This window comes from Brassica napus, chromosome C8, assembly GCF_020379485.1.
Source record: "Brassica napus cultivar Da-Ae chromosome C8, Da-Ae, whole genome shotgun sequence".
Taxonomy (NCBI): Eukaryota; Viridiplantae; Streptophyta; class Magnoliopsida; order Brassicales; family Brassicaceae; genus Brassica; species Brassica napus.
Genome location: NC_063451.1, coordinates 48393507 through 48419272, shown reverse-complemented (window position 1 = coordinate 48419272; position 25766 = coordinate 48393507). Strand labels below are relative to the sequence as shown.

The 25766-nt window shown below is 36.2% G+C and overlaps 4 protein-coding genes across 5 annotated transcripts; 3 read left to right on the top strand and 1 right to left on the bottom strand.

Moving 5' to 3' along the window:
- Positions 1-183: 183 nt before the first annotated feature.
- Positions 184-2394, top strand: LOC106401842 (L-ascorbate peroxidase 1, cytosolic). The gene is made up of 8 exons (XM_013842447.3): positions 184-333; positions 543-673; positions 754-994; positions 1479-1613; positions 1696-1775; positions 1868-1970; positions 2056-2114; positions 2209-2394. Exons 2-8 carry the CDS (start codon positions 555-557, stop codon positions 2222-2224), a joined length of 753 nt encoding a protein of 250 aa, XP_013697901.1. The 5' UTR covers positions 184-333; positions 543-554; the 3' UTR covers positions 2225-2394.
- A 6320-nt stretch (positions 2395-8714) lies between these two features.
- Positions 8715-10391, bottom strand: LOC125592046. Its single transcript, XM_048767045.1, has 4 exons — positions 10199-10391; positions 9816-10087; positions 9546-9761; positions 8715-9293 (listed from the first exon to the last, which is right to left on the bottom strand). The coding sequence occupies exons 1-4, from the start codon at positions 10389-10391 to the stop codon at positions 8715-8717; spliced, it is 1260 nt and encodes a 419-aa protein (XP_048623002.1).
- A 4837-nt stretch (positions 10392-15228) lies between these two features.
- On the top strand, positions 15229-16575 carry LOC106397927 (LOB domain-containing protein 1). The gene is made up of 2 exons (XM_013838559.3): positions 15229-15498; positions 15991-16575. Exons 1-2 carry the CDS (start codon positions 15265-15267, stop codon positions 16378-16380), a joined length of 624 nt encoding a protein of 207 aa, XP_013694013.1. The 5' UTR covers positions 15229-15264; the 3' UTR covers positions 16381-16575.
- Positions 16576-17130: 555 nt separating this feature from the next.
- Positions 17131-23984, top strand: LOC106402303 (tRNA ligase 1). 2 transcript variants are annotated; one of them, XM_013843010.3, is made up of 26 exons: positions 17131-17383; positions 17545-17856; positions 17943-17993; positions 18082-18164; positions 18507-18606; positions 18710-18788; positions 18897-19020; positions 19319-19425; positions 19517-19645; positions 19757-19821; positions 19920-20084; positions 20183-20343; positions 20438-20469; positions 20632-20807; positions 20882-20961; positions 21070-21135; positions 21254-21651; positions 21743-21840; positions 21928-21988; positions 22110-22186; positions 22290-22361; positions 22447-22523; positions 22603-22683; positions 23015-23117; positions 23227-23385; positions 23473-23984. In XM_013843010.3, exons 1-26 carry the CDS (start codon positions 17258-17260, stop codon positions 23869-23871), a joined length of 3381 nt encoding a protein of 1126 aa, XP_013698464.1. In that variant the 5' UTR covers positions 17131-17257; the 3' UTR covers positions 23872-23984. The 2 variants fall into 2 exon arrangements, with proteins under 2 accessions (XP_013698464.1, XP_013698466.1); XM_013843012.2 differs by lacking the exons at positions 17131-17383; positions 17545-17856 and having other exon boundaries at positions 18082-18157.
- The last annotated feature ends 1782 nt before the right edge of the window (positions 23985-25766 follow it).

The following is a 25766-nucleotide window of genomic DNA, read 5'->3' as shown; positions in this document are numbered from 1 at the left end:
GACGCGTTTTGATATTTTAGTGGGCCCGTAAACACGGAAGCATGTTTCCCTCCAATAGAAACTCTTGACTATAGAATATTATTCTTTTCCCACCTATACTCCACCAACCCCAATATCCAACCGTCCATTTTTAAACCTTCATTAAATCCTCACCGTCGATTACGCTAACTAATATTGACCACACGATACCCGTTATCTAACGGCATCTAATAATAGAACGTCCCTCCTCTTCAGACAAGAACCCTATATATTTTCCTGTACTTTCCGTTTCCTCAACGCTTCAGACAAAAAGTACTCGTGTTCACCTCGTGCCAGCCACCAATTCCCCAAAAGGTAGAAACAAAAACCCTTCTCCGTTTATGATCGTTATGACTAGCTTGATCTGAGTTTGAAAGATGTGTGTTTATCATACTAGATCTTCGATCTCTTTGCTTCCGTTGACTTTAGTCAACGCTAGCTATCATTGGTCGGATGTAGTTAGGGTCGTGTCGTGTTGAGTTATGTATTTTTTTTATTTGATTTGATCTGTGCTTGGATCTCAGATTTTAGCGAAGATGACGAAGAGCTACCCAACGGTGAGCGAAGATTACCAGAACGCTATTGAGAAGTGTAAGAGGAAGCTTAGAGGCTTGATCGCTGAGAAGAACTGTGCACCTATCATGGTCCGTCTCGCGTAAGTAATCTCTAAACCGTGGTTTTGTTTGACAAGTAGTATCTGTGTGGTTGTGTCTGAATCTTTCTTATAAACTGTAGATGGCACTCTGCTGGAACATTTGATTGTGCGTCAAGGACTGGTGGTCCTTTTGGAACGATGAGGTTTGATGCTGAGCAAGGTCATGGAGCTAACAGTGGGATCCACATTGCTCTTAGGCTGTTGGAGCCTATCAGAGAGCAGTTCCCTACCATCTCCTTTGCTGATTTCCATCAGCTTGCTGGTGTTGTGGCTGTTGAAGTCACTGGTGGTCCTGAGATTCCTTTCCACCCTGGAAGAGAGGTTAGTCTTTGATCTAGATTTGTATTCTCGATGGGTCGAGAAAAATGTAGAGATAGACTAATGAGAATGTAGCTTTGTATTAGGCCTAAGATTTTGAACCTAACTCGCCGACTCAACTGAAATTTTGGTTAGTTCAGTTAGAAGTTCGGTTCAATTTGGTAGGTTTTCTAAAAACTTTGGTTTTGGTTCGGTTCGGCAATTGGTTACTTTGGTTTTCTTTTTGGAAATCCAAACCGAACTAACCAAATTTAACCGAAATTATTTGAATCTATCCCAAATTTTAATAAAATTAAACCAAATTTTAACCGAAATCGAAAACTTTGGTAGGATTTTAGAAAACCGAAGAAACTTTATTTCATGTTAATTCGGTAAGATTTATATTGAACCGAACTAACTGAAAACTGAACTACCCAAACTGAATAATCCGAACTAACCGAACCAGCATGCCTATTTTGTAATACTAACATTTATATATTGGTTTCAGGACAAGCCTCAGCCACCACCAGAGGGACGTCTCCCTGATGCTACAAAGGGATGTGACCACTTGAGACAGGTGTTTACAAAGCAGATGGGTTTATCTGACAAGGACATTGTCGCTTTATCTGGCGCCCACACTCTGGTTCGTATATTATCATTAGAAAGAAATTTTTTTTCTTGGTTTCAATCTACAAATCGTTGATGAATGAATGATTGCATCACAGGGAAGATGCCACAAGGATAGGTCTGGATTCGAAGGTGCATGGACTTCAAACCCTCTTATTTTCGACAACTCTTACTTCAAGTGAGTATCTCCATCTTACAGGTTTTGATTTATTCATGGAATCAATGCTGATATGTTTATTAACTGATAATGTGTATTATGTATCTTACCAGGGAGCTCTTGAGCGGTGAGAAGGAAGGTCTTCTTCAGCTTGTCTCTGACAAGGCTTTGTTGGATGATCCTGTGTTCCGTCCTCTTGTTGAGAAATACGCAGATGTATGCATCCTTTCTCTCTTAAACTCTTTTTCTTTTCATTGAGTTGGTGTTTGGAACTAATGTTTGATTGTTGTAATGTTAACAGGATGAAGAAGCGTTTTTCGCTGATTACGCTGAGGCACACTTGAAGCTTTCTGAGCTCGGGTACTTGTCTTATGAATTTGAATCAGAATAGGAAGTAAATGTGAATTGAATGGTGTTATGATTCTGAGTTTGATGATTCTTCTGTTGGTTGCAGGTTTGCTGATGCTTAAGCTGTGACATGTGTGTCGTGGGAGAGTTTGCATTGCATTTGAACTTTTGTCATTTGTTTGCTTAATGTACTCGTGGTTTTGTGTTCTTTTAGGCGGTGTTGTGATTTTGACGCACATCTGTTGCGCTTTTGCTGGTTAAAACATTCTAATAAACCAATTTCTCTCATAAATCTCTTGTGCTAAGTTTTTTTTGCAAATTTTAAACCTGCTCTAGTGATTAATCCTAACAAAATCAACAAATTAGAAAACCATCTAAAGTTCATGAACTTAAGCATTGGTGGGTGCAATAACATTCAGGGAAACAAAAAAAAGAAAAAAAAAACATTCAGGGAACCATATTCATAAGCCATTGCGTCTTTATGAGATCTCTGGTTTCGGTTTTGATGTAACTTTTTACTTTGTGGTTTGGGCTTGGTAAATGAGCCTTTTGGTTCTGGGTTTGATGTTTCTTGTTGTTTGTGGGCTTTTTCCGCTGGCTAGGACAATTGGTTTTGTTGGTGGTGTGGTGGTCCTAACTTCTTAAGTTCTTGTAAAGTGTTTATTACGAGCTCCAACTGTCATCCTCAGGTTAAGCAGTATGACAGAACCCCATCTAGCTAGAGACTATAGAGAAGCCTTCTCTCGAGCTAGAGTTCAAGATTGCTGTCACCTCTGGATAGTGTATTGAAGATGCATGTAGGGAGACCACACACAGCAGATATGTCGGCTTGATGTTGATCCATGTGATCAGGGCTGGCTCAGTGCCATAACGGCCCTGGGCAAATATAAATTTAGATCTTATAATTGTCAACTTTTAAAATATTTCGTCAAGCCAACTTTGTTTTTTTTGGGAGGCGTTCCTCGGGGTTGAAGCGAACATTTCGAAAGCCTTTGGGTTCCGAACTCCATATGGGGAAGGAACGTTGTTGTTTGCGAGGTCTCGATCATTTTTATATAAAAGGAAGCCCAACCCACCTTCGATGATTATGACCGTTCGCCAGGGCCTCTTTCCTCCTCCCTTTTCTGCTCACTCGTAAGGGAAAATGATATAATGAAATTTTTTTCTGGGATTGGTTCTTCTGATAGAAAAAAGAATCTGTTTTCATACAGCTGCCCGCCTAGAAGAGCCACTCGCTCTGTAGTGTTGTCACACAAGATAAGCACGCCGCCCGCCTGTTGGCCGGGCAAATCGAAGTTTTTCAGGATTTGCAGTCCGATACATTGCCATTATGTTACCTAGCCAAACCCGCCACTTTTGATGGGTGTAATTATATTGTTCAGAATTAGCCAGTTAAAATCTATTATATTACCTAGCCAATTGAGCCAATTGAGCCATCATAATACCCAATTGAGCCAATTCCAATTTTAATTTTCCAGCTACCTGTTTCATAGCTTTAATTTGAACGGCAGATCCTACTCTCGAGACAGAAATCCCTACATTAATAGCAGGTCTAATTCCAGCATTAAAAAGATCCGCGGATAGCTTGTCTGGAAATATACGTACCCAAATTTTTCCACCACGTCGTATATTTCGTGTCATTGCTCGTCGCCCTGCTTCTATTTGTCTAGATGTAATATTAAAAATATTAAAAGGAAGCGGGGTCGAGGTGGCCGTGGTGGTCATGGATCTCACTTTCATGGCTAATATTTTTTAGCTTTTTTGTCTTCTTGCTTCTTCTGCGTTCTTAGACCATCTCCAATGTATTTCCCTATTTTTCTCTTTAAAATACGTTCTTAGACCATCTCCAATGTATTTTCCTATATTTTTTTTTTTAAAATAGAGAAACTTTATAATAGAGATGAGTTTGTCTCCAATGTATTCTTCTATTTCTTCCTCTAAAAAGGAATATTCTTGATATATTCTTTTCTAATTTTACAAATAGTACATTTTATTTGTGAAAGTTGAAAACCAACCCAATTTAGTGTAATATTCATAAAATTATGATATTATTTACACTGAATATTTTTATAGAAAATATTATATAAATAAAAAGTATGATTATATATTTATATAAACAGTACATTTTTACTAAAAAATATTTATTTTGGTTATAATTGTTAAAGTAAAAAGTTAAAGGATCATTTTGTAAATAAAATAGTATGCATCTATTATAGAGGAATGCTATTTCTTCCTCTAAATATAGAAGTGAAAATAGCAATATCTATTTTAGAGGTAGAAATAGAGTAGAGTTGGAGTGATTTTATCTCTAAATGCTATTATAGAGGCAAATATAGAGGTGGGTTAGAGATACTCTCAGAAGCTTCAGTAGAGTAAGCTAAACTTAATCATTTCTATTTATCTTTGATTCTGTTATCTTCTGTATGGACGAATTATTAATTTAAGAAAACTGTTTATCAAAAAAAAAATTATTAACATTGCTTTAAATTTTTTTAATTAATTTATTCATTTTTATTTGAGTAGCTTGTTAAATATTTTATGTTATCACATTTTAGAACACTATTTAAATTTGAATCTACACTATGTTAATAAAAAAAATTGGAGTGGGCCTGGGACGCCGCATGTGTTAACCACAGTGGCTGAAGCGTTGGCCACAGCAAGGGAATAAAGAGCTTGAAGTTCAGTGCCATTCAAAATGACGACTTATTTGTTTAGCTTAAGGGTCTTTTTTTTTTTTTTTTTTTTTTTTGCTCAAGTACAACTTTCATCATCATCCAAATAAGTGATTACAAGATTTTTAACTTCGAAAGATTTTCAAACCCCACATACATCGACGTAATTTAGTACCATCCAGAAACACTTAGAAAGATCCTACGCTACCTGAATCAATACGACTACGCTAGCTTAAGGTTGCGGTTCACTAAACCAGTTTACTTTTATTTTTTCTACTGCTTTTACTTTGTCCGTAGAAAAAAAGGAATGATAACGAGAATGAGAATGGAACGGCGAAGAGTGGAGTGGCTTTTTGCGAAACACATTCACACCGTGTAGAGTTCGAAGCTATTTTCTTTTGTGTGGGAAATTGGCTGTGTAACATTAGTTAACAACTCGTCTTTCAATACCGTGTGGGTCACTTTTGTTTTATACACTTCATTTTCTTCTTCTTTAGTTTAAAAAGAAATTCAAAGCAATTATAGCTTCCAAAGAAAGAAGAAACACCAGCATATTGAAAAAAAAAATGATCTGAGCTGTACTACGTGAGACAAATTAAGGCAATGATATATATGGATATACTATATAATATACATAAAGGCAATATAATATACTATATCATAGACAGGAATATTTTGAAACGTTTAGTCAATAAATGAGTCAAAAGTATTCATTTCTGCGGTGCGCAAGGAACTTAAAAACTTCGGTTACATGACTAGATTGAGATGCCACGATTGAATTTGAGTAGATAATCATTGTCAATAGTTCCGTGGTCGTAACTTGGTATACGAACACTTGGCAACATTTTAGTATATCCCTTTTTTGAGGGAAACAATTAAAGATTATAATACAGTGTAATACATTCTTGAAAGACCAAGTATTGGTTGTGTGTTTAAACATGTATATATAGTTCAAATGTACAAGAAAAATTATTTGAGAAAATGTTACGTATTAATGATTTGATCGGGTGATACTGTTACACTTACACCATTTGGAGCATTTATTGAGCCCAATCAAACTAAACAATCTCCCTAGGGTACACGATGCAATCTTTGACCAGTTTAATGAATCAGACTATGATACATAACATACGTAACCCTTTTGCAGAATTAACATTCTAAAGTGATACTTTTTCAGCAAAAAAAAAAAAAAGTGATACTTCACTTTTAGGGCTTTTTGCAGAATTGACCTATTACTTAAAGTCAAACACAAAACTAACCTCCTTTTTTTTTTAAAATTGGTTTTGCCCTATTCACCCCACAAGTTCATATAATTTACGAAAATGTCTTCAATTTTTTTTTTCTTTTTTTCTTTCGAAAATGACATTTTTACTCTCTCACCCTCATCATCTTCGAGTAATTACAAGATTGTCATTGTCATCAATACCACAACCACCATGAACAACCAATTTGAAGCTCTTAATGCTCCCAAAATCGATTTACCCTTCTTCTTTTTCCATTCTTATGAACTAAACACAACATATCTCTCACTTTATCTCCACAATGAGCTAAAAAAACCCAAAATTTTGATTCTAAATTTTTTATGGTTCATAGAGTCATAGAAGCTAATGATTCTGTGTGGGTTATTTTCGTTTGTGATTCTGTGTGCTTGGAGAAGCCTTATGTATGCTAAGGAACTTATCTCACCAATTTAAGGTATGACATCGAGTTTTTTTCCAGATCTGTTCGTCAGACGACTTACTTGGGAAGTCGTCTGGCTGTAAACAACTTACCTGGAAGTCGTCTGGTCAACGCAGAGGTTATTTTTGCAATTGACTTTGAAATCTGTAACCTGAGACGACTGAAAGTTAAGTCGTCTGTTTTTGTTTGGTTTCAAAAAAATTTCCAAAGAACCTAGACGACTTACATTTCAGTCGTCATAGGTTAGTTTTGCATTTGACTGGATAATTTCAGAAGTTTGACTTCCCCAGACGACTTACATTTCAGTCGTCTGGCGAAAATTAAAATAACAATATTTTTTTAAAAGTAGACGACTTACAGTTAAGTCGTCATAGGTTAGTTTTGCAATTGAAAAAAAAACTTCAAAATTTAATTATACACAGACGACTTATAATTCAGTCGTCCCCGAGACGACTTACTTGTAAGTCGTCCAGGATTTTTTTTCCGAGATTCTGGTCAAACCTCGTAAATTCTGGACGACTTACATTTCAGTCGTCTCGTGGACGACTGAATTATAAGTCGTCTGTATATAATTAAATCTTGAAATTTTTTTTTTCAATTGCAAAACTAACCTATGACGACTTAACTGTAAGTCGTCTACTTTTAAAAAAATATTGTTATTTTAATTTTCGCCAGACGACTGAAATGTAAGTCGCCTGGGGAAGTCAAACTTCTGAAATTATCCAGTCAAATGCAAAACTAACCTATGACGACTGAAATGTAAGTCGTCTAGGTTCTTTGGAAATTTTTTTGAAACCAAACAAAAACAGACGACTTAACTTTCAGTCGTCTCAGGTTACAGATTTCAAAGTCAATTGCAAAAATAACCTCTGCGTTGACCAGACGACATATATTTTAGTCGTCTGGACTACTTAGATTGAAGTCGTCCGCTTCGATCTTTAATAAACTTTCGTTTTCTTTGTTCTAAGTTTGCTAATGTGTTTTATTTTGACTTTTTCAGATGATGCGTCAGTTACATGCAGTGTATGGAGAATGGTTGTTGAAAGATGGATGTTGGAATTTTGTGGTTGATCATTTCAAAGGAGCGAGAATGTTATTTTTGAATGAAGGTTCGACACATGTTGATCTTGTTGCAATGGCTCAAGAAGATTATAACCTGAACATGAACACAGAGTCTGTGGAGCTAACCTACTCATTACAACAGATGGCTCCAGACCTTCCTCCTATTCATGTTACAAGTGATAGACAAGTTCAGAACTTGCTCGAGATAACTAAAACGCATGAAGTACGTCTTTGTGTATCAAGCTTTAGCAAGATGAGAACGGTTTCAGAGGAAAGGGATGAAGCTGAGGAGGGGGATGAAGCTGAGGAGGGGGATGAAGCTGAGGAGGGGCATGAAGCTGAAGAGGGGGATGAAGCTGAGGATCATAATGGGGAGGAGGATGCTGACATCCCTGTTGTCGCTGATGCTGAGGATTATAGTGAGTATGGAAAGGTTAAAGATGAGGATGAGGAAGAAGATGATGAAATCTATTTTGATGATTACAAAGGGGCATATGGTTGTGAAGGAGAAGGATCATCTGCAGACAGAATCTATGTCAACCAGAGTTTTGCTAGTAAGGATGCACTGCTTTCAGAGTTGCGGTTGACAGCGGTGAGGCGTAGGTTCTCCTTCAGAATATTCAAGTCAACGAAAACTCTGTTTGTGGCAACATGTCGTGTTAGTGGTTGTAAATGGAAGGTCCGAGCAAGTGTGAAACATGGGACTAAAACGTTTTGGGTAACCAAGTATTTGGCAACTCATACATGTTCCATCCCAGACAGAATCGCTCAGCGGAAACGTTGTACTCCGAAGTACATTGGTCGACTTTTCATAGATCGAGTGGGAATCATTGATGGGTTGAATCCGCAGCATATCAAAGATGCAATGAAGAACATGTTTGGCATGACACTTGATTACACCACTTCATACAGAGCATTGTTATATGCGCAAGAAATGGTGAGAGGATCAGCGGAAGACGGGTATGAGCGACTGCCTTCATATTTGGAGCAAATCAAGGCAGCAAATCCGGGTTCTATCACAGCTATAGAACTTGATTCTCTGAATAGATTTAAGTATCTATTTCTTGCTTTTGGAGCTTCGATCAGAGGATTTAAGTATCAGAGAAGGGTCATTGTGGTAGATGGGACTCACCTAAGTGGGAAGTATGGGGGTACTATGTTGGTTGCAGCCGCACAAGACGGTAATTTTCAGATATATTCATTGGCTTTTGGGATCGTAGATGGTGAGAATGATGAATCTTGGGAATGGTTTTTCACAAAATTGGCGAGCTGTGTATCTTGGGAATGGTTTTTCACAAAGTTGACGATCATCAGATGAACCCCCTCTGTTGGTGATTCCCACCTTCTTCTCCACAGCTACCATCCTATCCGCCAGTAACTTGAGCTCCTTAAGGCACGTCCCAAAGCCAAGATTAATGGCATCAGATATGTCCTTCAAGGACTTTTCAATCTGCTGATGCGTCATCCCTTCACTACCCGCCGCAGGTGTCTCAGCAGAAACAGAAGACCCTTTACGAGCTTTCTTCCGAGGTCTGCTACTTCCTTCCTTCACAACACTCTCTGACTTCACGGGACTCACTTCATTATTCACTGGACTCACTTCCATCTTCACAATCTTGCGAGTACCGGTGACTGGCCAGCATTCCATGGTCCACTCCCATCCAGGATCATTAAACATGACTTTAATTATGTTATCTGCGGCAGGGTCATCTACGTCTCCGTCCCATTTTGGAAACATTTCATCAAAATCCTTCTGAACGAAGTTCTTCACGATAGTCTGCAATAAATAAAAGATATAAACTTAGTTAAGTCGTCTGAGAAGAATTTTGTTCTCAGACTACTTAAAGTAAGTCGTCTGAGAAGTATTTTGTTCTCAGACGACTTAAAGTTAAGTCGTCTGGAAGTCTTCCAACAAAAAGACCACTCAGACGACTTAAAAGTAAGTAGTCTGAGTGGTCTTTTGTTGGAAGACGATCCACACGACTTAACTTTAAGTCGTCTGAGAAGTCTTAGGAGTGAAGTTAAGTACCTGTTTATTGATAGCAGCCTTAAAACATTTGCGTTGTCTTTTGCCACCCCTGTAAGCCAGCAACAGTGGAGACGGTCTGTTTGGTATGGGAGACCCATAATTAGCACCCAATTCTGGCATAACATAGTACGCCCACACTTGGAGCACTTGTATGAACCCATCAACAGTGTAACCAGTTTGCGTCAAGTCTTTTGCCTTCAGAGAATCCATCAGCACCTTAAACGCCACTTTCCCCCATGGATAATTCTCAAATTTTTCTAAATCCATCACTAGCCTTGCAAGACTAGCTGATGTAGCGGATGAGAACTTTTTCCCTTCGATGTATCCTGCGTAGATGGCAAGGTATCCCAGCCGCATGCGATCGTCCGGAGACCACTCGTCGCAGTTGTAAAATGCTTCTGTTATCTGTTCAATACTTGGCCCAGTATCGATATCAACACGCATCTTCTCCCAGAAAGCAGCCATCTCCGACGTAACCTCACACCTTGGATTTTCCAGGTCCTTGATGTAATCGCAGTTCAGCCCAGTGAGGTGTTCAAACTCTATCAGTGAAAACCTCACAGGTTGTGAAACGACAAGACTCCATAGCTCAAACTTCTTCTTGATGTCCAGCTGGAAACAGAGCAAAAAATGTACCAGCCTTGAAGTCTAACCAAAGTCAAGCTCCTTGAATTTGATGAACACTCCTAACTTCGACGCCTTCAGATCCTCATATTCGTCAGCTGTGAGACAATCACATAGAGCTTTAAACAACTTCGTGTCATAAGAATGATACGAAATGCTCCTGATTGCATCGGGCTCTTCTCCTAATGTAAACATCCTCGGCGGGAGTTCTGGTAAATCCATTTTAAGGCCTGCAAATAATCACAAACAACCATCTCAAACACATAGGTTGCGCACTATGTTAAATGCTATAGAAGACTTGCAGACGGCTTCCATGAAGTGAGAAGACTACTCAGACGACTTCCAGGAAGTGAGAAGACTACTTGGACGACTTCCAGGAAGTCTTCTACGATGTCTTACTCTCTGGACGACTTACTTGTTAGTCGTCTGGAAGGCTTCTGGGACGACTTACTTGTTAGTCGTCTGAAAGTCGTCTGGAAGTCGTCTGAAAGTCGTCTGGACTTCCTAAAAGTCGTCTGGACTTCATGTAAAGTCGTCTGGAAGTCGTCTGAACTTCCTGTAAAGTCGTCTGGACTTCCTGTAAAGTCGTCTGGAAGTCTTCTGACAAATTCGTCTGAGAAAGACTTCCAGACGGCTTCCATGAAGTGAGAAGACTACTCAGACGACTTACATGTAAGTCGTCCAGAGAGTAAGACATCGTAGAAGACTTCCTGGAAGTCGTCCAAGTAGTCTTCTCACTTCCTGGAAGTCGTCTGAGTAATCAATACTAAAATATTTAGGGTTTTCCGGCGGCTAAACGCCTTAATACATGAGAAATAACATACCGGCGGCGGAGTTTGGCAAACGAGATTTCAGATCTGAAAAAAAGGAAGCGGACGGTCAGTTTAAACTACGAAAATACTCTACGGCATGAAGGAGAAACGAGATTCATCGTAATCGGAGAGATTACCGGCGAAGATAACGGAGGAACACGACCACGGTAGGGTTTTCGTCTTATCGCCTTCAAAATCGCCGTTGGAGAGATTCGGCGCTAGGGTTTCGTAAAGTTGTGAAATAGTGAAAAAAATAGCTTTTATATGTCCGGTAAATGATCCAGTTAGGTTAAAACGTACATTGGTAAATTAACGGTTTGGTACGATGTGGACGACTGAATATTACGTCGTCCGTGTAAATTATTCAACAGACAACTGAAATATAAGTCGTCCACACCCTAAACATAACCCCTAAACTTAATTATCTAATTAAAGACTTCATAAAATCAAATCAAACTTGAAAAGTGTTTACTATACACAGAAATAAACACATATAGGTGAAAACTAATATTTGAAAAAAATATTTTAGTTTTCCAAGATCTAACCCTAACAATACATACAATACTACAACATATGTTTGCCAAACTCCTAAACCAAAGAATATCATGATTCAATACTTCCACTCATCTATCTTCAAAACAAATCAATTTTATCATATCTTAATTTATATCACTTAAAACTGTTTATAATCACCTGATTTTTATTTTTCACGCATCAAAATATTTTTTTACAAGATTTATAAATTATTTTTTAAAATAAAGTGGTACCAGACGACGTAAACTTCAGTCGTCCAGACGACTTCCAACATCTCAGACGACTCAGACGACTTACTGGGGCTATATTCGTAAAAATGGCTTCTGTGTTTTTGTTTGTTCACAAGGGGCTGAGCTGTAATTTCACTAGGCTTTTAGGTTAGTTTTGCATTTGATTCAAGTTTTGGTATAAGTTTGGGGTTAAAATCAAGTTGTGGATTAGTTTTGGCAAAAACCCCTCACTTTTACGTCTAAAAGAAAATACTTCAGATAAGTTCCACTAGAACGAAAGACGTTAAAAGAAACCTCAGAGACTTATCATAAAGTCGATATCTAATTTATCTCTAGTAACATCTAAAGTACCTAACTGGGCGTGGATATACGTGCGTGTGATGCAATATATACAGTATATATCTAGAGAAAAGAAGAAAAATCTTTCGTCATTTTCATAAAGGAGTTGGAGATTTAGTCGAGAGTACGTAGAGTAGTAGTAGTCTAGTAGAGAGATAGCAAGCTGTTGAAGGTGGAAACATGAGCACACCCAATAACTAGTGATCCCACATGACTATACGTGTCATTCTTCTATTTAGAATGATTTCTAAAATCTAATATATTAAAATAGAAGTACAAATTGAGATTAACCCTTAAACTTACATAATATTTACACTTTAATGCCACAAAAATAATTAAATGAACCTATTTTTAAGTAATCTTTGTCTTTTCCAAAATTAACGAAGTAATAATTACTCCTAATTCTATGTTTTCTATGTCTTTTTCAAAATTAATTAAACATTTCCTAAATTAATTTCACTATCAATTCAATATAAATCTTTTAACTTATCTATGTCATATTAATATTATAAACATTAATGAATATCAATAACATACACAAAATATTTATGTAACAATATAAGTTAAATTTGTCTCATTCTCCTCCACAATTCACGTTACTCTTTTTTTTTTTTTTGGAACAAATTCTTCTTCTTACCAATATAAATATATTACATGCACCATTATAATTATTTACAAACTTACCATGTATATAAAATAATTTATTAGACATTTTCATAACATTTTGATCCAAAAAAATAAAATAAAACATTTGTATAGATGCACATATCATATTCTAAAAATGGTGGTAATACAATTAACGGTTTACAAGATAAAATAATATAAAAATATATAAACTATAAAATATAAACTATAAAACTATTATGCTTATTAATGTTATTAAATAATTATTTAACACATGTAAAATTTTAAAATACATATTATCACTTAGACAAAATAAATATTTATTTACAAAAATAAAAGCAAACATCCACAAGGTCGTGGTTTAAATGTACACAAATTTAAAACCATTTATATTTTCTTATCAATTACATCAAATTTATATTATATTTTATTTTCTTACAAATATAAATCTTAATTTGTATATTTTCCAAATTTGATAGAAGTTTAACAATCATTTTAATTTCTTAAAAATATTATAGCTAATGATTCATTTATAAATAGCATGCTAATTCACAATTGTCTATTCTCGTACTTTTTATTTAAAAAATTTGTTCGTTATATATCTAAGAGGGATCTTATTATATAAATGTTAGATTTTTTATATAATACCTAATATCGGTGATATATTTTACGCTAAAATGCTAAAATATAAAATTAAGTACAAATGTAACATTTACATTTAGAAATCCCCTAAACTATATTTACGAAGTGATTTTGCCACATGTCCTCTCTACAATCAATTTCACAAAACAAATATGACATTGCTACTGAAATTGATGACATGGCTTCCGGAAAAATATGGCATGAATAATTTTATTTAATGTTGATTTATATTTTTGGCAAACTTATTAGAATATGGTAATAATTCATATATTACATTTAATATTGATATTTTTTTTTGGTAAACTTCTTTTAAATATGGTAATAGCTCATACATCATCTATAAAATAAATATATTTATCTATAACATTTCAAATTTCGAAATGTTATTATTTTTGTATAATTATACAATTTGTATTACTAAAGCCTTCAAAATTTTCTACAATTTTTAAAAAATTAAATATCTAATCGTAAAATCATTAGTTTCTTATATATCTACAAATTTTATAAATATTGTTTAGGCTAAATTTTTGATAATTATACAATTTTATTAGTTTTATGCAAATTGATTCAATATATATCAAATATATATTAAATATTAGTAAGAAAATAGTAAAATATATAATATTTAATAAATTTATTTTTAAATATAAATTAGATTTAAATAATTTCTTATTGCACATGGTGCAGGAAAACACCTAGTATATCATTAAATACAAACACAAATTATATATTCGCGCAGGTAAAGTTCTAGTTTTCTTATTAATTGATACTACTATGAATAATTGATCATTTTGGGACCCTAGGAAGTAAGCCTACCTCGATCCAGTATATTGTTTTATAAGTGACTCTTAAGTCTTAAACACAGTTTTCATTTGTTAATATATATATATATATATATTTTTTTTTTTTTAGAGTCTAGTGTTTTTGTATCTTTCGTATAGATACCGTCACTTCTAAAGATAAGTCGTTCATGTAAAAAGTCTTTTAAGACAAATATACATAGCTAAAATACAAAAGAGTTCCAAGAATATTGGTTAATAAAAACAAAATACGATTCAGCAAAAATTAGGCCACCTACAATAATCACTTGGCCTTTTGTGTTGTTATTTCACTAGCTACCAATACTTAAAGTACGACTTGCAAATAGTCACCGGTGAATAAAGATCAACTTTGATAAGATAAATAAATAAAACTGTACTATCATTAAAATTTATTTATCGTGTATAACTTTATATGCATCAAGTATTCTACAAAGTTATATGTGGTTCAAATATTCTTTTGGATATTAGAGACCAAATCCCACATTAGAAAAATTTTAAGTGATATAAGCTGAGAGATAAATCAATCCACTTATAAATAATTAGTTTTAGGTCAGAAACTCATCAAACTCTTAATATTTGTTTCATAGTATTTTCAATTTTTCATATCTGATATATGAACTCCAGTTTCGTGTTAACAATTTGAAAACGATTATACAAGCTTGAGAAAGAAAGAATTAGCTAGAAGACATTTATGTGATCTTGGAGTCTATTGATGATAAAATCTTCATAAGCAGAAACACCATTCTAGAATCTAGACGTTAAGAGTAGAAGACTCGTACGTAGACGACTAACCAATGTACGTGAGTTATGGACTTTTAGTGTCTTATTGGAATGTGTAGTTAAGCATGGAGAAAAATCAAGAAGAGATCAAGAAACTATTTGTGCCAAAGTCAAGCAACCGTTGAAACTTGAAAGCGTGGAGGGAATTTAGTAACCACAGTAAAGTGAAAATATATATGCTTCAACCAAAAATATATGACGTAATAACTCGAGCTTCTGATGTCACGTGATCACCTCATTTTATCTCTCTCCCTATAAATACTACACTTCTCTACTTTCCCCACCAAAAAGCACTTCACCTCCTAAGTTGATAATGCTTGATATGGAGACTAAAGGTGACGCTTCTGCCGCTATCATTTATGCTTCTCCGGCCTCTTCTCCTCCACCACAGCGTGTGGTGCTTAGCCCATGCGCCGCTTGCAAAATCCTGAGGCGGCGTTGCGGAGAGAAGTGCGTTTTGGCACCGTACTTTCCTCCAACGGAGCCAGCCAAGTTCAGCATCGCCCACCGTGTATTTGGAGCCAGCAATATCATTAAGCTCTTGCAGGTAGCTATAACTATGTACTACTGGTGTAATAATTGTAGTTTCTTTTAGTATACTAAAACTTGTATCTTAAATAAAACCAAATATATTTATATCATTAATAGATAGATGGTAATGCTGTCTTTGTTCTAGTTAGGAACCTATTGAGATGATTGTTTTGGAAAAATAGGGTCATAGTCATAGGTTATGTGAAAATTAGACCTTACTTGTTCTGTAATGTCAATGAAAACTTCATATAAAGCTGCATAACATGTTCAACATATCTAACCCTTTTTCCTTCTTGTTTTCTTTAGTTCACATAGTAAAAATATAATTTCTATTAATTAATAATAACAATATACATATATAATGATAATGATCAATTGTCTTTGTCAACTTTTTTTCCATGCATCTTTGAAAAAGTCTTGTAGAATGATGGACCGGTCTTTACTCTTGTTGGTCAAACACAAAAAGTACTAGCTTATAATTTATCATAAAAGGTTATTATTGTTTCAGGAACTTCCCGAATCACAAAGAACTGATGCAGTGAAAAGTTTGGTGTATGAAGCCGAAGCCAGAATTAGAGATCCGGTGTATGGCTCTGCAGGTGCGATATACAATCTACAAAGACAAGTGAGTGAACTCCAAGCAGAGCTTGCAAAAGCTCAAGTGGAGATAGTGAGCATGCAGTTTCAAAGATCAAATTTACTAGAATTGATTAACAACATGGACCAACCAAACCAAGACCAACACAAGATGATGGCCTTTGAGAGTTCCTTGGGAAACTGTGAGCATGATGAATTCATTAGCAGCTCAGACGAAGAGAGCAATGATTTTGGATTCCTTGAAGACAAATACTTCAACACCAACTCATTGATGTTGTGGTGTGATCCTCTTCTGATGTGATATTAACTATATGATTTTGACTAGTTCCCTTCAAAACCCTACTATATCAAGTTACTCAGGGTTAGTTAGCAATTTAGCATACTGCCTACACATGTTAGAGAGACAATGAAATGTAATAAATATACGGTGAATTTTTCGGAAGAATTATTATGTCAAGAAGGTTATATTTTACAGGCAATTTAAATTTTATTTCTTTTTATATATTTTTATATTAAGATGTTACAAACTATAAAAAATATATTATATACGATTTTAAAACCGACAATTTTATTGTCTTATGAGGATTTATGTCTTCATCATCTTGAACCGTTCTATTAAAACTACTTTTCACATTTGGCTCAGATCTTGATGTTGCGACTCAGACATTACGCTTAAACACATCCTAGGGAATTAAAAGAATACAGGCTCCGCGTATTTCTTGCATTCTATAGGTTTTTTAAAAATAATTTACATAATTTTATTTTTATAGAATTTGAAACAGATCTGGTGTAAAAGTTTTTAAAATAGTTTAAGTTGGAACAATTCTTCCAAATAGCCCTGAGATTTTAACCGCACTGAACAAACCGAACCGAACTACAATCAATTCGGTTATGATCTCGTTAATGCATCGAACCGATCAGCAAGTTATATAATTGTATTCGGTTCATATGAACCGTTATTTGTTTATTCCGATGTTCATATGGTCCAACAGCAACGAAAATGGGCTCACATCAGGCCCATTAACTAGCATAACCATCTTCGTTACAGTGCTCTTCACCGCACCACAACAGTTTCTACAAGCCTCTCCGTCTTCTTCCTGCCAGTTAAACCTCAACCGCTTTGTTGGAGACTCCATCTCGATATATACGTGGTCTGCACTAGAAGAATCCACGTGTGGATGTCTCTGGTTCCACGCAGAACACTCTTGACATTCTCTCTTACCTCCTCTCTTCTCCGATCATCTTCTCCCCACGTTACCCTAGCTACCCATCTCTGTTTCAGCTCGGATATGCCTAAAAAGCAGGTGGGTTCGTATTGGGATTTTAGCAAATTTCACAAATTTATACTTTCTATAACCATCTCTCTAAAGTCTGAACCTTTACTGTTTTGATTGCTTTTGTTTGTAATGTGTGGGGGCACTACTAAAGTCTGCACCTTTACGGTTTTGTTTGTTTGTGTTGGCAGATAAAGAGAGTTCACGGTGATCAGAAGTGGCAAGTAAAGCCGAAGATGGATGCTCCATCTGGATCCGGTAGTGATCGTTCTGTAACAACAGATACAGTGAACAGCCAGCTTAGTTGGTTAAGTCTTGAGGAAAAGAACAATAATGCTCAAGTATGGAAGCCTAAGTCATATGGAACCGTTAGTGGATCAAAAGTTAGTGTCAATCAGAGAAAATTCTTGGAAGATTTTACTGTGGACAAGTCGAGTTGTTGCCAGGCCCAGATCAGAGCCACTTTCTATCCCAAGTTTGAGAACGAAAAGACGGACCAAGAGGTAAAACTCTCACTAGTTCTCTTCTTATGTAACGCTTATTGTTAGTTTGGTTTATTACATGTGGCGTTTATCTTTGCTTTTGGTAGATAAGAACACGGATGATTGAGATGGTATCTAAAGGGTTGGCAACGCTTGAGGTATAAATAACATTACATACATTCTATATGTGACACTCTGAAGTTCGAACTGTTTACTGACTTTTTTTTTGTAATCCACCCTTTATAGGTATCTCTTAAGCATTCAGGTTCCCTCTTTATGTATGCCGGTCACAGTGGTGGGGCATATGCAAAGAACAGTTTTGGTAATATGTAAGCTCATTTATTCCTGACGAGCTTTTTCACAAATAATCTTAGACATAGGCAGAACCAGTAGTGAATAGACCCATGCTCAAGCTTTAGATATGGTTTATGCTTTTTATTAATCATGCCCAACGGTATTTCTTTTGTTTTCCTGCTGGTTGCTGTTGGGGTGTCGTTGTATAGATGTAGATTTCACACATATAGAAGCTGTAGTGGAGATAGAATCTTAAAACATTGTGATGAAACAATGCATTTTACTACTCTCTTTTTTTTTTAACATTTTTGATGCTGTTATGTGGATCTTTCTGGTGCTTGCCATTTGAGATTCTAACTTCAATGCTTCGTTTGCAGTTATACTGCGGTCGGTGTTTTTGTACTTTCACGGATGTTTAGGGAGGCTTGGGGAACTAAGGCGTTAAAAAAGGAGGCAGAATTTAATGATTTTCTTGAGGTATTTCCATGGACAGAACCTTAAGCAATCAAAATTTTCAAATGCTCAAGGCTTAGTCAATTGCTAGAAGAGGATATCTCATAATATGCTTGTCTTCTCCCAGAAAAATCGCATGTGTATATCTATGGAACTGGTAACAGCTGTTCTCGGAGATCATGGTCAACGCCCACTGGATGATTATGGTGAAGTATTTTCCTTTTTAGATGTTCATAATCATTACCTTACTTACAGAAGTTAATTAAGCCTTCTAAATTCGTCTAGTTAAGAAATGTTGAATTTGCATCTTGCAGTGGTAGTGACGGCTGTTACCGAGTTAGGCAATGGCAAGCCAAAGTTTTACTCAACTTCCGAATTAATTGCATTTTGCCGGAATTGGCGTCTACCAACAAACCACGTTTGGCTGTTTTCCACAAGGTAACTTTAGTTAATATTTAGCTAGTGTTTTGTTAGTGTTTCTCTAGTTAGCTTTTTGATATCTCTGAACAATCTTGTGTGGACACAGCTTGAAATAGGCATGATCCTGTCAAGCTTACTCAACCTAAGTATAGTAAGAATATGCTGATATAATCTGGTTGATGTATTTTACTAGTCTAAACGTTAAGAGTTGTGGTTTTACTAAGAGCAGCCATATACCAATGTGCTTGGATGAACACACTGTCGAAAGTACTTTTAATGTATATTAACAGTTGTGGTTGCGTGTATTTTTGTGAAGGAAATCAGTGACGTCTTTTTTCGCCGCATTTGATGCACTCTGTGAAGAAGGGACAGCAACCTCAGTCTGTAGAGCTCTTGATGAAGTTGCTGATATATCAGTCCCAGGTAATGTTTTTTTTTTGAGAATTCATATAATTTTTTTCAAATAATCCAAACTTGATGAAGCTCATTGAGTGATTTGGATGAAAATGAGCAGCCTCCAAGGACCATGTGAAGGTGCAGGGTGAGATATTAGAGGGTCTTGTGGCGCGTATAGTGAGCAGTGGGAGCGCCAGAGATATGGAAAATGTCTTGAGAGATCATCCTCCACCACCCTTTGATGGAGGTCCATTATCTTATCCTTGTTTATTTTTTGCGTTAGTTTCATGATATTCCATGCTATTCAAGTCCATGTAGATATTTAATTTTTTTTTTTGTTTTTTTTTCAATATTTCAGCTGATCTTGATTTGGGACTCGGTTTAAGAGAGATATGTGCTGCCCATAGATCTAACGAGGAACAGGTTCGAAAAAATGTGGAGTATATTTTTCTTGCGGTTGTCTCTTAGTAAAGGTTTCTCATTCTAAGAGGGGCCTTTTTCCTTTTTTTTGGGTGTTGTAGCAAATAAAAGCACTTTTAAAGAGTGTTGGCCCAAGCTTTTGCCCCAGTGACTTGGACTGGTTTGGAGATGAATCCGCAGATTCTCATTCGAAAAATGCTGACAAATCTGTTGTAACAAAATTCCTGCAAGCTCAGCCTGCAGATTATTCAACTAGTAAATTACAGGTAACTTGAACTTTGCATCTTTGTTATATATGCATCTTTCACTTGCAATATGTTTTTTCATTCATTTATGTGTTTTTGATGAAATTTGCATTCAACAGGAAATGATACGCTTGATGAAGGAAAAACGACTTCCAGCCGCATTCAAGTGCTACCATAATTTTAATAAAGCTAACGATGTGTCACCTGATAACCTATTTTATAAATTGGTTGTCCATGTGCACAGTGATTCAGGATTTAGGCGTTACCAGAAAGAGATGAGGTTATCTTTAAAGACTTCGTTAATTACTTATGTCTTTTAGTTTGATCTTAGATTGATTTTTGTTTACTCAAACCATACAATTACCGTGTTTCAGGCACACGCCAGGCTTGTGGCCTTTATATCGAGGTAAACAGTCTTTGTTGCTTATTCTTTAGCTTTGTTCTTGAAGACAATCACCATGCACCATTTTCTGATTCATTTGCTAGACTTAATAACGCCTAAATTTTCTTTATCATCCTTTGTTTAACTATGTGTGTTGGTGATTCTTTTTGAGTTTTTCCTTTTCAGGTTTCTTTGTTGATATTAATTTGTTCAAGTCAAACAAAGGAAGGGATCAGATGGCTCTGAAAAGCAATGATAATGCGGTCAAAGATGCCAGTGAAAACAGTGGTCAACAAGGAAAGGATGGTTTGGCTGATGATGATGCTAACTTAATGATCAAACTAAAGTTTCTTACATATAAGGTTTGTTGCACTTTGCTACCTCTTTCTCTGAATTGTTATCGTGATGCTGGACATGACTTCGATTCTTTTGACAGTTGAGAACCTTTCTGATCCGCAATGGTCTATCAATTCTATTCAAAGAGGGGCCGGCAGCTTATAAAGCCTATTACCTTAGGTGAGCTGCTTTCTCCATGTGAATACATAGATATAGAGAGAGTTATCTTGATGTTATCAAGCTGTAATTTGATTTTGTTTTTTAAACTACTGTTGTTTTTGTATCCAGGCAAATGAAAATATGGGGTACTTCTGATGGAAAGCAAAAAGAACTTTGCAAGATGCTTGATGAATGGTACCAGAATCACTTTACACATCTGGACTAACCTCATATATTATTGTTGGAACTTTTTTCCTAAGAAAAGTTTCTGCTTCTTGAATGTTTCTCTCTGTGTTTCTTTTAATATATACAGGGCTGCTCACATAAAAAGAAAGTGTGGGAATAAGCAGCTATCTTCATCAATATATCTAAGCGAAGCTGAGCCATTCCTGGAGCAGTACGCTAAACGGAGCCCCAAAAATCAAGTTTTGGTAGGGTCTGCTGGGAATCTAGTGAGAGCTGAGGACTTCTTGGCACTTGTTGACGGTGATCTAGATGAAGAAGGTGATCTTATGAAGAAAGAGGAAGTGACACCAGCTACTCCTGAGCCAGCTGTGAAGGAAGCTGTCGAAAAGGCCGAGGGGTTAATTGTATTCTTCCCAGGTATTCCTGGATGTGCTAAATCTGCACTTTGTAAGGAGTTATTGAACGCCCCAGGAGGCCTTGGAGATGATCGGCCAGTGCATACTCTGATGGGTGATCTTGTCAAAGGTATTTCACAATTTGGGATTTTCTCAAAAGTGTTCTGGCTCTCAGTTTTGCTTATGCCAACTCATGATTGTATATTCTACATCCTGCACAGGAAAATATTGGCCAAAGGTTGCTGATGAACGTCGTAAAAAGCCTCAATCAATTATGTTGGCTGACAAAAATGCCCCAAATGAAGATGTCTGGAGACAGGTAACTAGTTCTACGCTGAGACTTTCTTCTATGTGTGTCTTAACAAGTCTCATTTCAGTAATAATTTTGTGTGTGTTTCCTATTTAGATTGAAGACATGTGTAGGAGAACTAGGACTTCTGCAGTTCCAATCGTTCCTGATTCTGAAGGTATGTAACTATGTATCCATTCTATGATGATGTTATGCCTTGGCTCATCATATGTACTCTCTGCAATATATTTTTTTTTTTTTGGCACTATTAACTTTTGGGTCCCATGTGAATATTACAGGAACCGAGTCAAATCCATATTCACTTGATGCCTTGGCTGTTTTCATGTTCCGTGTAATTCAAAGAGTTAACCATCCGGTATGCAGTTGCATCTTATACACAGTTTATCTTCAACTGTATCATCCAACTTTGATCACGAACCTGTATTTGTTAACAAGCTATTGTTTCTTTCATATGTCAGGGGAATCTCGACAAGGGATCTTCGAATGCAGGCTATGTGCTATTGATGTTCTACCACCTTTATGAGGGAAAGGTAACTATCACAAACGCCCAACTGTTCCTTGAAGCTATCCATTATTGGATCTCACATTTATTCGAACTGTCTTTTAAACCTTCAGAATCACAAAGAATTTGAGAGTGAATTGATTGATAGATTTGGCTCACTTGTCAAGATGCCACTGTTGAGATCAGAAAGGTATATTTTTTTAATTGCAACTTTATATCCATTTGGTTACTAAACCACTCAAGTAACATCTCTTTGTGCGGTATTACAGGAGTCCTTTACCTGATTCTGTTAAATCGATTATTGAAGAGGGCATAGACTTGTTCCAGCTCCACAGTAGAAGACATGGGAGGTGGGCAGCCAACATTACCAATTACATGACTTGATAAATTTAACTATGTCAAATCGAAGTATTTGCTTGAAACCAGTAAAACTTGTTAGTATTATATTTAGCAAAAACTAACGAGGAAGACACCAAAAACACTCATGTTTGTTTACCCCGTGATTAGATGAACACATAGATCATGTTAAAGGAGATAGATACCCTATGAATGATTGTGCTCACAGACATTATTTCTTGTTTGTGTTACAGTTTTATTTCACTTCATCTCAATTCAGCTATAGCTTTGGTTTGGTTGTTTGTGACCTTTTCTGCTTTCCTTCTAATTTTCTTTTTGTTGTAGACTTGAGTCCTCAAAAGGGACCTATGCAGCGGAGTGGACTAAATGGGAGAAACAGCTGCGCAATACTTTAGCTTCAAATTCCGAATATCTCAATTCTATTCAGGTAAATATCCTCTGTCCTTGTAGGCACAAGAAAAAGCTAGAATCTCATACTTGGTATTGTAACTACTTCGAGTTCCCTCAGCACATGATGTCTGGTTTGCACCTTTCAGGTTCCGTTCAAGTCTGCGGTTCAGCATGTGCGTGAAGAGCTAAAAAGAATAGCAAAGGGTGAATACAAACCACCAAGCTCAGAGAAAACAAAACATGGTTCTATTGTCTTCGCTGCCATCAACTTACCTGTTACTCAAGTCCACAGTCTTCTTGAAAAGGTAGCCAACATGATTCATAAACTCAAATGTGAGCTCGAGATTCTGTGTGGACTTTGTTCTTAATAGATGTTTGTCTTTTCTTATCAGTTGGCCGCATCAAACCCAACAATGAGATCGTTTCTAGAAGGGAAGAAGCACCGCATAGAGGAAAAACTCGAACGTGCTCACGTGACACTTGCCCACAAGAGAAGCCACGGAGTAGCAGCTGTAGCCAGATACGGTCAACACCTAAACAGAGAAGTACCCGTAGAGCTCACCGAGCTCCTCTTCAACGACAAGATGGCTGCTTTTACAGCCCATGTCGGATCTGTGGACGGAGAGACCATAGTCTCCAAGAACGAATGGCCGCATGTCACGTTGTGGACTGCAGAAGGCGTTACTGCAAAAGAGGCCAACGCTTTGCCTCAGCTTTACGCAGACGGCAAGGCTAGCCGCTTAGTGATAGACCCCCCTGCCTCAGTCGCAGGTCCTCTGGAGTTTTTCTGATATACTTATAGATTGACATTGCTCGTGGAATGGGACAGTTATGGTATTTTTGTAATAAATTGTTTCCATTGTCATGAGATTTTGAGGTTAATAATCTATGAGACATTGAATCACTTCGCATTAGGGATAGTAGTCACAAATCCCATTCAAGAAGCTGAAGAAGACATTATGGTCTAATGGTTGTCTCTTATTAGAAAATGTTGGTCAGTATAAGCACTGTTTCTGTAAAACCATGTTGGTGTTGTGTTTATTTCAAGACACATGTTGAATCAGTTGATTCGGAGCTTTTGTTCTTCGAACACAATCTAGAGAGCAAATAAAACTTTATTTGGCCGTCTAAGCAGATGAATATTCTGTGTAAAAGTTCTTAATTAAATTCGTTCAGTGTGCTGTTTCTGTAATATCTTTTATATATAAGAGGTTTGTTATCATTTATGAGTCTATAACTCTCCTAATATTCTGTTATGAACAGTAACTTTTGTATTGCGTTTCTTTGTCAACTTAATTATTTTACACTTATGTACATATAGAAAAAAATTGGAAGAGAGGGTCCCACCAAGTGGAGTCCATTCAAATGTTTCACAATACTATGCACAAGTCCGGCTCTGAGTATAGAGACTTGGCCAAAACGTGAAACATCCGCACCATCAACTTCTTACCTCTGCAACTACAGCTACACTTTTCCAACCCTCAAAAATTACAATGGTTGCAGGTTTGCTTTTCCATCGATGCCATATAAAGGAGTTATTCTCAGAGTCACATTGTCATGTACATGCAATGACTATAAATCATATTTATTATCATTAGTCTGATCTGATCTGATCTGCTCTGTTACTACTCTTAGGAAAATCGAAACTTTCTTGCAAAATGTGATTCTAAATGAGCGACCGAGCAACACTATTTCCAAACAGAGATTCAAGGTCCATCACTAGTTGGTTTTCTCTCAAGCCCTACAAATCAAAGAGTTGGCTTCTTAAGCTCATAGCAATCAACAAGTCTCTATTACAGATTTCAAAAAGACAGCCAAACCATTAGCTAAACCATTTAGTTAGAGGCAGAACCATAATCGGTTATCAGTCCACTGTAGCTGGTCTATCACATTGTCATGTACATGCAACATCGAGGTCAGCACATGCCAACATAGCACGTGCTCTTGTCTAGGATTATTCTAGAACCATTGTATGAGAGGGTCTCAACTTTTATCATAAGAGAAAAAGAAGAAAGAAAATGTGGAGAATCATTGTTGATTTTGGGAGGAAGGTTGGTCCCGTGTTGAAGAGAATGCTGAAAAAGAAATGGCTGAAGAAGATCAGAGGTTATAATCATTATGAAATTTTTTTTTTGAGCAAAATCATTATGAAATTATAGTTTGAAAACAAGATTTTTAACTCTTTATTTTTTTTTGTATTTTGGGGTTTAAAGGGAAGGTTGAGGAATCGTATTAGAGGGTTAGAGGTCAGTGTCCATTCACCGGAGGCATTTAGGTTTTTTTAAGTGTGTTTGAGTTTAGACTTTGTTCATGTTTCTTTGTCTTTTTTGCTTGGTTGATTTTGGTGGCAAAGAAAAAAAATGATTTCTTAAGGTATGTCAGAACGTTTTTTTTTATGTATGTAGGAGGAGTCGGCAATGGCGAAAGAGGAAGTCATCAGAGGCTGAGCATCTATTATTTGAACACTAGTATATGTCATGTCAACTTTCAAATTGCACAATATCCACACAGTCTTGTTTTCATAATATTGATAGTGTTCGGATATAAATTAATTACTAAGTTGTTTAAAAACATAGTAGCAATATAATATTATTTCCATAGTTACTTTATAATAGATGAATGTATTTAATTCTTACAAAAAAAAATTGAATCCAATAGAATGTTTCTTTATAATAAGATAGACTAA